This window comes from Panthera uncia, chromosome A2, assembly GCF_023721935.1.
Source record: "Panthera uncia isolate 11264 chromosome A2, Puncia_PCG_1.0, whole genome shotgun sequence".
In the NCBI taxonomy this organism is placed as follows: Eukaryota; Metazoa; Chordata; class Mammalia; order Carnivora; family Felidae; genus Panthera; species Panthera uncia.
Window position 1 is genome coordinate 73975504 of NC_064816.1, and position 13296 is coordinate 73988799.

The following is a 13296-nucleotide window of genomic DNA, read 5'->3' on the forward strand; positions in this document are numbered from 1 at the left end:
TGTGTGTGTGTGTGTGTGTGTGTGTGTGTGTGTGTGTGTGTGTGTGTATACACATACCACATTTTCTTCATTCATCCATCGATGGACCTTTGGGCTCTTTCCATACTTTGGCTATTGTTGATAGTACTTCTATAAACATGGGGGTGCATGTGTCCCTTCGAAACAGCACACCTGTATCCCTTGGATAAATGCCTAGTAGTGCAATTGCTGGGTCGTAGGGTAGTTCTATTTTTAGTTTTTTGAGAAACCTCCATACTGTTTTCCAGAGTAGCTGCACCAGCTTGCATTGCCACCAACAATGCAAAAGATTTTTTAATTTTTTTTTTAACATTTATTTATTATTGAGAGACAGACACAGAGCATGAGCGGGAGAGGTACAGAGAGAAACAGAGACACAGAATCCGAAGCAGGCTCCAGGCTCTGAGCTGTCAGCACAGACCCCGATGCGGGGCTCAAAGCCACAAACTGTGAGATCACGACTTGAGCCGAAGTTGGACACTTAACCAACTGAGCCACCCAGGCACCCCTGTTCTACCTATGTTTTGATGACAAAATAAAATTAGTGAATGTGAAGGCTCTTGTAAATGTGGAAAATAGTATGGAGATTCCTCAAAAAATTAAAAATACAGGGGTACCTGGGTGTCTTAGTTGAGTGTCTGACTTTTGATTTTGGTTTAGGCCATGATCCCTGGGTCTTGGGATCAAGCCCTGGGTTGGGCACCATGCACAGCGTGGAGCCTGCTTAAGATTCTCTCTCTCTTTCCTTCTCTCTGTCTCTCTCTCTCTGTCTCTCTTTCTCTGTCTCTCTTTCTCTGTCTTCCTCTTCCTCCTTCCCCCACTCACCACACACACACACACACACACACACACACACACACTCTATATATAAAATTAAAAAAAAATTAAAATAGTATAACCATATGACCCAGTAATTCTATTACTGGGTATTTACTTAACATAATTTGAAAAGATAAATGCACCCCTGTGTCTATTGCAACATTATTTACAATAGATAATATATGGAAGCAACCCAAGTGACTGCACCAGTTTGCAGTTGCAGTCCCACCAACAGTGCACAAGGGTTCCCTTTATCCCCACATCCTTACCAACACTTTTTGTTGCTTGTATTTTTGCTTTTAGCCATTCTGACAGGTGTGAGTGATATCTCATTGTAGTTTTGATTTGTGTTTCCCTGAAGATGAGTGGTGTTGAGTATCCTTTCATGTATCTGTTGCCATCTCTATGTCAATTTTGGAGAAATGTGTTCATGTCTTCTGCCCATTGTTTAATTGGATTATTTGTTTTTGTATGTGTATATTGAGTATAAGATCTTTATATATTTTGGATACTAGCCCTTATTGGATGTATCATTTGCAAATATATTCTCCCATTTAGTAGGGTGTCTTTTGGTTTTGTTGATTGTTTCCTTCCCTGTGCAGAAGGTTTTTTTTTTTTTTAACTTTTTTAACGTTTTATTTATTTATTTTTGAGAGAGAGGGGGAGGGAGAGAGGGAAAGGGAGACAGCACGAGCAGGGGAGGGGCAGAGAGAGAGGGAGACACAGAATCTGAAGACAGGCTCCAGGCTTTGAGCTGATGCGGGGCTCGAACTCTCAAACCCTGAGATCATGACCTGAACTGAAGTCAGACGCTTAACTGACTGAGCCACCCAGGTGCCCCCAGAATCTTTTTATTTTGATATAGTACCAGTAGTTTATTTTTGCTTTTGTTTCTGTTGCCTTAGGAGAGGATCTGGAAAAATGTTGTTATAACGAATGTCAAAGAAATTACTGTGTGCGCTCTCTTAGAGGATTTTTATGGTTTCAGGTCTCACATTTAAAAATCCTTTTTGAGCTTATTTTTGTGTATGGTGTAAGAAAGTGATCCAATTTCATTTTCTTTCATGTTGCTGTATAGTATTCCCAGCACTGTTTCTTGAAAAGACTGTTTTTTTTTTCCATTGCATATTTTTGGCTCCTTCATCATAGGTGAATTGACTGAATAATTGTGGGTTTATTTCAGGGTTCTCTGTTCTGTCGATCTTTGTGTCTATTTTTGTGCCAGTACCATACTGTTTTGGTTACTACAGCTTTGTAGTATAGCTTGAAATCTGAGATTGTGATCTTCTTTTTCAAGATTGTTTTGGCTATTCGGGGTTTTTTGTGGTTCTGTACAAATTTTAGTATTGTTTATTCCAGTTCTGTGAAAAATGCTGTTTGGCATTTTGATAGGGATTGTACTGAATGTGTAGATTGCTTTGGATAGTATGGACAGTTGAACAGTCTTCTCTCACTCCATGAGCATGGAATATCTTTTGTGCATTTGCATGGTTTTCTGTTGCCCTTAACTGTTTGTATTGATTTCCTAAGGCTGCTGTAACAAATTACCACGTACTACATAGCTTAAAGCAACAGAAATTTATTTTCTCATAATTCTGATGGTTAGGAATCCAAATCAAGGTGTTGGCAGAGCCATGCTGCCTCTGAAGGCTCTGGGGAAGAATCCCTCCCTGCCTCTTCTTAACTTCTCCTGGCTCTAGTCCATCCCTGAATTTCCGTGGCTTGTAATGGCATCACTCTGATCTCTGCCTCTGTTGTCACAAGGCCTCTTTCACTGTGTGTGTCTCTGTGTGACATCAGTCATTGGATTCAGAGCCCACTGTCATCTAGTATGACTTCATCTCAGTGTAACTAATTACATCAGCAAAGATCCTGTCTCCAGATAAGGTCACAGCCTGACGTTTCAGGGGGATATGAATTCGTTGGGGGCAAAGGGGCACTAATTTTAGACATGACACTGTCTAAAATTTAATCTATTTGTAAAACATAAATATTTGGCGGCTCAAGCTGCCACAACAAAAGCCATAGGCCGGGTAGGTAGCTTAAATAACAGAAATTTATTTTCTCACAATTCTGGATGATGAAAAGTCCAAGATCAGGGTTGAGCAGGTTTCAGTTTCCGGTGAGGAGTCTCTTCCTGGCTTGCAGACAGCTGCCTTCTTGCTGAATCCTCTCACATGGCACAGAGACAGAGCGTACAAGCTCTCTGGTATCTTTTATAAGAGCACTAATGCCATCAGGCCAGGGTCCTACCCCCAGGACCTCATCTAACTCTAATTAGCACCCAATAGCCCCATCTCTGAATACCACCACCTTGGGTGTTAGGGCTTCATCTGAATTTGGGCGAGGGGACACAGGCATTCCGGTCCATGGCAACATGCAAAACTGAAATATGGGGGCGCCTGGGTGGCGCAGTCGGTTAAGCGTCCGACTTCAGCCAGGTCACGATCTCGCGGTCCGTGAGTTCGAGCCCCGCGTCAGGCTCTGGGCTGATGGCTCAGAGCCTGGAGCCTGTTTCCGATTCTGTGTCTCCCTCTCTCTCTGCCCCTCCCCCATTCATGCTCTGTCTCTCTCTGTCCCAAAAATAAATAAAAAACGTTGAAAAAAAAATTTAAAAAAAAAACAAAACTGAAATATGTATTTTATATTAGCCAATATCTTAGAAGCTAATTATTTTTATTTTTTTATTTTTTTTATTTTTTTTAATGTTTTTATTTATTTTTGAGACAGAGAGAGAGCATGAGCAGGGGAGGGGCAGAGAGAGAGGGAGACACAGAATCGGAAACAGGCTCCAGGCTCCGAGCCATCAGCCCAGAGCCTGACGCGGGGCTCGAACTCACGGACCGCGAGATCGTGACCTGGCTGAAGTCGGACGCTTAACCGACTGCGCCACCCAGGCGCCCCAGAAGCTAATTATTTTTAAAAGCCAATTGTGATTGTTTATATTCAGACATAAAACTTGCTTTTATTGTCTTGGGAAAAAATTAAACAAGATTCATGTTTATTTAATAATATGAACATTCGTATATTATTTTATTCAATTTAATATCTTTGCCCCCAAATAAACTGTTTTAGGTATGTAAGGTATCTGATTTACATTTTTTCTTCTAATTTGTTATCATTTTCATTTCCTATTATTTACCATAGACTTTTAAATTAAAATACAACTAACAGCAAAGTGCATAAATTATAAGAGTGTAGCTCACTGATTTTTTCACAAAGTGAACAAACATATAACTAAACATTGGGATTAAAATTAAAAAAAGCTAAAACCATTACCAGCATTCCACAAACTTCCCATATGCCCCTTATTTGGCTGATAAATTCCCCCAGGTAATTCTTTTATATCTCCCTAAAATTTGAGAGCTGTTTCTGTAGGCACCTGGATTTGTAGCAGATGTTTATGTAGATCTCTTACCTATCAGATGTCATATTAGTGGACTTAGTTTCCATCATATGCTCTTATTCACAGGCTTTTGTATGTGCTGTTCCTTTGCTTGGAGGAGTTTTCTTTTTGCTTTCCCCCTCCTCCTGGAAATCTTTTCACACGTTCTTACCTCCATGCCGCTGGACACCTTCCCATGACAGCTTCATTTCAGGTCTTAGCTGAGACTCCTTCCTTTCAGGATCATTTCTGACTCCTCCATTCCTCTTCCCTCCCCAGTTGAGTTAATCACCCCTCTTATGTGTTTTCATTAAACTTTCCATTTCTCCTCTCACTTATCATAGTGCATTCTAATTGCTGCTTTACTTGTCTCTGTCTCCCATCGGACCGTAAATAACGAAAAGTGCAGTACTTGCTTCATTTTTATTTTATCCCCTGCATCTTGCACATGGTCGGTGTATAGTGGATGATCCACATTGAATGATAACAAAATTACTGTGTTTTAGTAGTGCAAAGTGTTCTAAGAGTTCATCTAGTCCAGCCCCCTCATTTGACAGATGAGGGAACTACAAGCCTGAAATTTATTGTTAGTAAGGGCTTGGAAAAAGCCTGTGGTCAAAACACATAGTATTTGTCTGTGACGAGAGTGGATGGTAGAGAAAGGACATTAATGTTCAATATCTTTAGGAAATATTCTTCACTTGAATCATAGCTACACAAAATGATTGCATTTTCAATTTTCCTAATGTTCCAATTTCATTCCTGGCTGGAGTATTGTATCATTCCATGTCTGTTCTCTCACTCTCACTGATTCTATTCTTGATTTACTTCCTTTGTGATTTATAGTTTCCAACACTACTGTTTTCATTTTGTATTCAGGTTAGTTTGCCACTCAGGCAAGGTTGCTGTGATGATCCATTTCAAAAATGTTCTCATTTCCCACCAAAGATGTTTGGCACTTTAGACTCAGCATGACTAACAGCTAAGTGCTTTTTTAGCAACAGCCTCTGATCCTCCCCTGCCCACCTCTCTCCTGCTCGTCCGCTCACCCAAATGGTCTCCTTCTTCTCATTGCCCTTTTTTTCTTTTCCCATCTTCTCAGTCTTCCAAACTTGAGTCTTTGAAGAGACTAGGCTCTTCCCTAACTCTTGTCCATTGTAGTCAGTCAGCATCCAGTTTGTTTCCAGTGTTTCAGAATCTCTTGTATCTGTCTTGTTCTTTATATTCTCACTGCACCTCTCTAGTTCAACCTCTTTTTTCAACTATCATCAAAGCTGATTATTTCATTTCCTCAAACAGTTGTGATTATCTAGAAGACATCAATAACTTTTTTACTACAATCAAAGTAAGATTAATTTTTTACAGAATGCCACTCAGTGTTGCTAGTGACCAGATCCTTTTTTGTCAGCTCAACATTATCTTTTACTGTCTTTTTTTATGCACATCACATTCACGGTAGTAGAATCTGTGTACTGCTCCTTGAACATAGTCTCTAGTTTTCCTCTGTCATTTCTTTGTGTATTATGTTGTTCTTAAAAATAAAATTAAAAAAAAACAACTATCTTCAAATGAATATATGGTTCTCATCCTTTGAAGTCTGGCAGTCATCTATTCCAGTGGTTCTCAGATGTTGGTTCCTAGATGGCTGCCAGGCTAACTATATCAGAACAATCTAAAGAGCTTTGAAAAATACAATAACCAGGTGTCATTCTGATCCAATTGAACCACAGTTTTTGGAGTTAAGGTCTTGTTGGCTACATTTTTATAAAAAAGATCTTCAGATAATTTTGGGAATTTCTATTCATCTATCCTCATCATTTTCAAATTTATGAAGTTGAGATACACAGAAGAGAAAAGAGTTCCTCAGGATTACTCATATTTATTGGGTAACTACTCATTTAAATGATGAGTAAATATGGAGCAGTAAGAATTTCTTGGGAACTGAAACAAAGACTATTGTTAGCATTCTTTTAACTTTTGGAATATTAATAAATGATCTGAGAACCAGCATTTTGTACTACTCATACACTGAGTCCTAGGTATTTTAAATGTGTTATTTCAATAGTCTTTTCATTTGTCATACAAAGATTAGCAAGCCAAATGATAAAAAAAATTTTTTTTAATGTTTTTAATTTATTTTTTGAGAGACATAGCTCTAGTAGGGGAGGGCAGAGAGACAGGGAGACACAGAATCTGAAGCAAGCTCCAGGCTCTGAGCTGTCAGCACAGAGCCCGACACGGGGCTCAAACCCACGAACCGTGAGATCGTGACCTGAGCCGAAGTTGGACACTCAACTGACTGAGCTGCCCAAGTGCCCCCAAATGATAAAAATTTTATTTGTTCAACTGATAATTCTTAAACACCTAACACCTGTGATAGATGTAACGCGTATTGCAGTGAATAAAACAAACTTGGTGTGTTCCCTTAGAGATCTTAAAATCTGATGAGGAAGGAAATATTAATTATATAAGTAAAATAAGGTTTGATGAGTGATAATTTGCCCAGTGTCACGCAGTTACATATATAGCAACGTTGGGTTTTTATCCCAAGACTATCTGCATATAACAGCCCACATTCTTTCCACATTAACTATGATTCCAATAGATCAAGGTAAAGGCAACTAATTCTTGTTGAGCCCTTTATTCTATCTTTAGTGCTAGATGGGTTACAAGGATAATTTCATTTACCTGTAAGGTTGGCGCAGGTGGTGCAGATGAGTAAGCTCAGTCTCAGAAAAGTAATTTGCTAAGGTTTTGTCCACTAACTGCACATGTGTGGCTTCTGATCTAGGTCTGACTCCAAAGACCTGTGAAACAGGAATAACAGAATCTCAGAATAGAATCAACAAATCCGATAGTTGGTTATTTGACAAGATTAATACTTTAAATTGGTAAATACTGAAAAAGACTGATGAGAGGGTAGGGGGGGAAATTTAAAGACCCACATTACCAGTATTAAGAATAAAAAAGTTGACCTAATTATACACTTAACAGAAACTAATATGTTTGTAAGAGGACACTAAATATAACTTTATAATAGTAGATTTGAAAATTTAGATAAAATGGAGAAATTTCTGGAGAAACAACTTATTGAAAATAACACTAGGAAAATTAGAATCTGAATAGTTCTATTGACAAGATTGAATTTATCATTATACACCTTCCCTCAAAGAAAACCCCACAGATAGGTTCACTAGTTAATTCATCCAAACATTTAATAAATCAACCAGTGTTGCACAAACTCTAAGAATTGAGAAAAAAGGAAAGAAGGCATACTTACTTGATTATTTCATGAGGCCAGTATAAATTTGATATCAAAACAAGGATATTATGAGGAAGGATATTAACTGTCTGTCTTGACAATCTGCAAAAATACTTAAGAAAGTATTAGCAAATGTAATTCAGAGACAGGTAAAAAGGATAATTTATTATTACCACGAGGACTTTAGTCTAGAAGTGCAGTGTAATGTTATCAATAAAGGGAAAAATTGATCATCTCAATATATGCAGAACAAGAATTTAATAAAACTCAGCATCAATCTATGACTTAAAAAGTCCTAGCAGACCTAGTAGAATTTTTTTTAGTAAATGATATCTGCAAAAATCACAGTATTGAAATATTTAAGGCTTTCTACTTGAGATTAGGAATGATACAAAGATATTACTTGTACCACTTGTATGTAGTAACATACTGAAGATCCTAACCAGGGTAATGAGAGAGAACAATAAAATGTAGAACGATTGGAAAATGAAGAAATAAAAAATACTCAGAGATAACATGATTATGTATATAGAAAATTGAAAACAATCTCCAGAAAAACTATTAGAATTAATAACTGAACTTTGGTAAATTTCAATGTATAAAAACCTGTTGTATTTTCAGTATACCAGCAACAGAGAAACAAAAAGATTTTTAAATTACCACTTAAGTATCCAAAAAATATTAAACGTGTAGGAATGATTCAAATGAAAGATATATAATAGCTCTTCAAGAAACTGTAACATTATTAGGAGAAATTAAAGAAAACCTGAGTAAATGAAGAGAAATACCCTTATTCACGGATTGGAGAGTTCATACTTATAAAGATTTCCATTCTTTCTGATTTTACGTATAGATTTATTGTAGTCTCAAAATTTCAGGAGTTTTTCTCTTTGATGGAAACGATGTGCCATTATAAGATTTATGCGGAAGCATCCTGAAGCAAGAATAGCCCGTACACCAAACTGAAGAACAGGGACGGAGGACCACCAGACTTATTCTAGAGCTACGATAATTTCCATAGGTGAACTGACATACAGATAGACAAATGGCACAGAATTGAAGGTCCAGAAACAAACACACATAGATGGAAAGTTGATTTACTGCAAAGGTAGGATTTGAGAGCAAGGAGGCAAAGATTGTCTTATCCTTGTTTGTTCTTTCAAATAAATTGTGCTGGTTCAGGGGCGCCTGGGTGGCTCAGTCAGTTGGGCGTCCGACTTCTGCTCAGGTCATGATCTTGGGGATCATGAGTTTGAGCCCTGCATCAGGCTCTGTACTGACAGCTCAGAGCCTGGAGCCTGCTTTGTATTCTGTGTCTCCCTCTCTCTCTGCTTCTCTCTTTCTCTCTCAAAAATAAACATTTAAAAACAAATTGTGCTGGGTCAGTTGGGTATTCATATAGAAAAACATTAATCTTGGCTCTTATACAGGAAGTAATTCCAGGTGGATTATATACCTAAATATTAAAGGTAAAGCAGTAGGGTTTCTGGAGGATAAATCATGAATGAAAGACATCTTCATAAATGTGGGATGGAAAATTTTTAGGATACTAAAAGTGCTAACTATAGGTTGATAAAATGGACTGTATTTAAATGAGGAACTTCTTTTCCTTATAAGACTTCTTAAGAGTGGGAGAACATCTTTGCAATACATATAATCATGAAAGTGATTACATCCAAATATGTAAACAACTTTTACAAATATGTAAAAGATGAAAATAACCAGTGAGAAAAATGGGCAAAAGAGATGAATATGTACTTCACAAAAGCAGCTGTCCAAATGGATAATTTACATGCAAGAAAGGATAACTTCTTAGTCATCACAGAAATGTAAATTAAAACCACCATGAACATTCCAGAGAATAGCTTTAAAAGATGATAATTCTAAATTTTGGTAAGATGGTGAAGCACCCACAACTCATTTATTGCTGCTGGAGTGTAAATTGGTACAATGACTTTGGGAAATAGGCAGAATCTGCAAATTCCAAGCATACAAATACCTAGTGATTCAGCATTTCTACTCTTACCCAGCAGAAATGCATATGCATGTATGTTCACTAAAAGCTGTGCACCAGAATGTTGATGGCAGCATTGTTTAAAATACCTAAAAAATGGAATAACTCAAATGTAATCCAGTTGGATATTAATTGGATAGAGAAAGGTAAATTTCTAATCAACAGCAGTGAAAACAAGGTAACTACTGCTACATGCAACAACATGGATGCATTTTACAAGTAAAATTTTGACTAAAAGGCAGACACAAAATAATAGCTTATTTATGGTTCCATTTATGTAAAATTCAGAAATAGGCAAAACTAATCAATCGTGTTAGAAGTTATGATAATGATGATATTTGGAGATGTGCATTTGGAACAGTACAAAAGATTCGGAAGTGCTGATACTCGGTTTTATGGTCCAGGTGGTAGTTACAAAGATGTGTTCACTTTGTGATAATTCTTAGAGCTGTGTTTATATAATTTGCACACTCCTTTGTATATATGTTAAAGAATTTTACTTAATTATTATTTTGTAGTGCCCCAACTAACAAACAATATGTTTACATTAAGCTATGAATGTGAATAACTGGCATTAATTGAAAAAGTGGTCACATTAATTGGAAGGCTTAAAATTACAACTAGAATGATTATAAGTAGTATAAATTATAATTATTACAAATAATACCACATCAGATGCTTCTTTAATAGTAAGCTATATATGTTTCTGTTTTGAAAAGTTTTGGGGGTTAATAATTTTTGGAGTGGGAAACGATGAAGACTGGTCCATGTTATTAGCCAGATCGTTCAAGTGAAATATAACTTTAAATGTGTTTCAGTTGCTATACAGTGTATCTTAAAATGTACATTCAGCTGATAACACTGAAACCCTACCATATATTGAGAAGCTATGCTCTTCAGACTCTTTGAGGATAATACAGGCAATAAATACGATTTTACAATATATATTCTACCTTTATAAAGTGAAAATTTCCTTAGAGGTCCCTCAGGTAATGCTTGTTTTTGTATTACACAGACACTCATGTAATGCTAGAGGAAATTTCTTTGCAGCTGCATAATTTTGATCTTTTTTTAAAACATTTGTTTATGTGATGAGAGAGAGAGAGCGCTAGCACAAGCAGGAGAGGGGCAGAGAGGGAGAAAAAGAATTCCAAGCAGGCTCCACGCTGTCAATGCAGAGCCAATGCAGAGCTTGAACTCACAAAGCATGAGAGCATGACCTGAGCCGAAATCAAGAGCTGGATGCTTAACTGACTGAGCCACCCAGGTGCCCCTTGATCTTGATCTCTACTAAAAAATAAAAAAAAAATATTACCACTCTGGGGAGAATGGAATAAATGGAACTAACAATAACCAAAACATAGCTATACCTCATGTTTTCAGTTAATAATTTTATGTTAATAGCTTATTTTCTCCCATTTTCTTTGGTAGTTCACTGATAGAGAATTGACTGTGTATAAAAGAATTAAATTCTATTATAACTATATGAACAGATTAAATTAAGCTTTTTCCACTAAAATATATGAAATGATGCCCATTTGCTTCTTTTTCTTGTGGCGGGGAAAAGTCTACAATGGGTATTGCTATTCACCAACCTTGTTTCTTGCTATTTTCTTTAAGCTGATTCTACTTTGCCTGTTTGTGCGTGTGTTATTACAGCATGTTCTATTATTAACACCGGTGTATTTCAGGAGTAACCTTTTGTCTTATTTCTAAACTTAACAGTTTAGAAATTAAGTTAATAAAATAATTTAACTCTTAATATAAGTGCCTCTAATAACAGGCACTGAATCATAAATGAAAGTGGACTTTCAGCTATTTGGATCTGGAGATATATGTTGATGTGAACCATATTCTGGCTTGATGATTCATGTACTTAGTGACAAAGCCAACAACCTGTTAATAATACTATGGACTCAATCTGCTCACAGTATTTTTACTGCCTACTCCTCTCTGCTATAGTCACCCTGCTCTAGCCACTGTCAGGGCCTTCTTGCTGTTTGATTGATTAGCTGCCAAGCATATTTTAGCTCAGCACTTTCGTTGATACCTGTTCAGATCTGTTTTACCCCATATCCTCCTCAGACTCCCTCCCTCGTCATATTCAGGTCTCGGTTTGAAAATCACCTCAGAGATGCATGTAACAGAGTATCAGGTAGTGAAAATTGACTCCTCTGACTTATAACTGGCTTCTCTGACTTCTTCTGTCTGTAATTTCCCCATCATTCTCTATTCTTATTCCCTGATTGATTTTTTTTTTGTAGCAGTTATCACTACTTGATACTCTGTTACAGATATATTATTAATATATTTCTTGGTAAAGGGGCTCCTGGGTGGCTCATTCGGTTAAGCTTCCAACTTCGGCTCAGGTCATGATCTTGTGGTTTGGTCTGTGCTGAGAGCTCAGAGCCTGGATCCTGCTTTGGATATATATTCTCTCTCTCTCTCTCTCTCTCTCTCTCTCTTTCTCTCTCTCAAAAATAAACATTTAAAATTTTTTTTTAAATATATATTTCTTTGCATATATAACCCCTACCCCCCCTTTTGTGCATGCATGTTCTCTCTCTCTCTCTTTCAAAAATAAACATTTTTTAAAAATTAAAAAAATATATATTTCTTGGTAAATAGAAGTTCCATGACGGTAGGGACTTAATTGGTTTTGTTTACAACTATATTTCTAGCACCTGGAACCAAGACCTACATAGTAAGCACTGTATAAATATTTCTGATTAGAATGAATTGAATGAATGAAATATAATGAATAGTGTAAGTCTGCATGGATCTGCCCTCAGTTAACTCGGCAGATATTCTTCAAACGGATGTAGGGTTGTTGTTATTTCCAGCATGGCTCTCTTGATAGGGATTGGTGGTAAATTTTAAATAAGCTCTAATAATATAACAGATTTCTGATCTTGTTATTATCCTTTAAAGGATGAGAAAAAGGGAAAAGGGGAAAATAATATACATAGTATTTAATTTTGTCTTTTATGGAAGAAATCATGACTAAAAATAATATTTGTTCTAAATGGACTCCCTTTGTTCCTGCCTATGATAATTTAAAAATATAATAGTAACTACTCAAGTACCACTTAAAGTTGTAGATTTATATTGATTTTGTTTGTTTTCCTTTTATACCTATTCCCACCCCCCACACCCACCTTTTTAAAGAATCCAACTCAAGTTGGAACAGCTCTTCAGGTTTTCCATAATCTTGGAACTTTGAAGGAAACTATTACCAGCGTTGTGGATGGATATTGTGCTGCTTTAGAAGAACATATCAACAGTGCATTAGACATCAAAGTTCTGACTCAGCCTTCACAGTCAGCTGTGAGAGGTATGGCTATGGTTTATATTTAGCTGCTTTATTTATTTATAACCAAGAAGTCCTTTGAATAGTATGTGAAACACTTAAGTTTCAAAGCAGTCTAATGACTCATATTTTAGTAGACAGAAAATGAGAGAATTATGTTTCAGAATTTATTTATAACTTTTTTTGTCTAATCAGTGAGTTGAATTGGCCAATTGGTATATTCAGAACTTCTAGAAAAAAAAATCTATAAACTGTGGCTTCACTTAGTTCAGAGGAAACAGATGCAAGAAAAAAAAAAAGGAACATTTTTCTTTCTGAAATCCTTATCCTCACATGTACTTCTTGAGACAGAAAATATTTTTTAAGGAAATGCAATTTCTTCCTTAGCTTTTTGGGCTTTTCCTTTTAATAATTCTGGTGTTCAGGAGCCAAAAAGGTTAACTGTGGAGGTAGAAACTGATAAAACCTTTGGGAACATTACAATGACA

The 13296-nt window shown here is 36.6% G+C and overlaps 1 protein-coding gene and 1 long non-coding RNA gene across 3 annotated transcripts in view; one reads left to right on the forward strand and one right to left on the reverse strand.

Moving 5' to 3' along the window:
- COG5 (component of oligomeric golgi complex 5) overlaps window positions 1–13296 on the forward strand; it is a 317370-nt gene that overhangs the window by 169292 nt on the left and 134782 nt on the right. For both annotated transcript variants that reach the window (XM_049642772.1, XM_049642771.1), the window contains exon 8: window positions 12667–12832. In XM_049642772.1, coding sequence (XP_049498729.1) covers window positions 12667–12832 — 166 coding nt within the window. The remainder of the gene's footprint in view (window positions 1–12666; window positions 12833–13296) is intronic.
- LOC125930766 (uncharacterized) lies at window positions 5428–7645 on the reverse strand. The gene is made up of 3 exons (XR_007460236.1): window positions 7503–7645; window positions 6911–7029; window positions 5428–5531 (listed from the first exon to the last, which is right to left on the reverse strand). It is a non-coding gene; the product is annotated as an uncharacterized LOC125930766 (long non-coding RNA).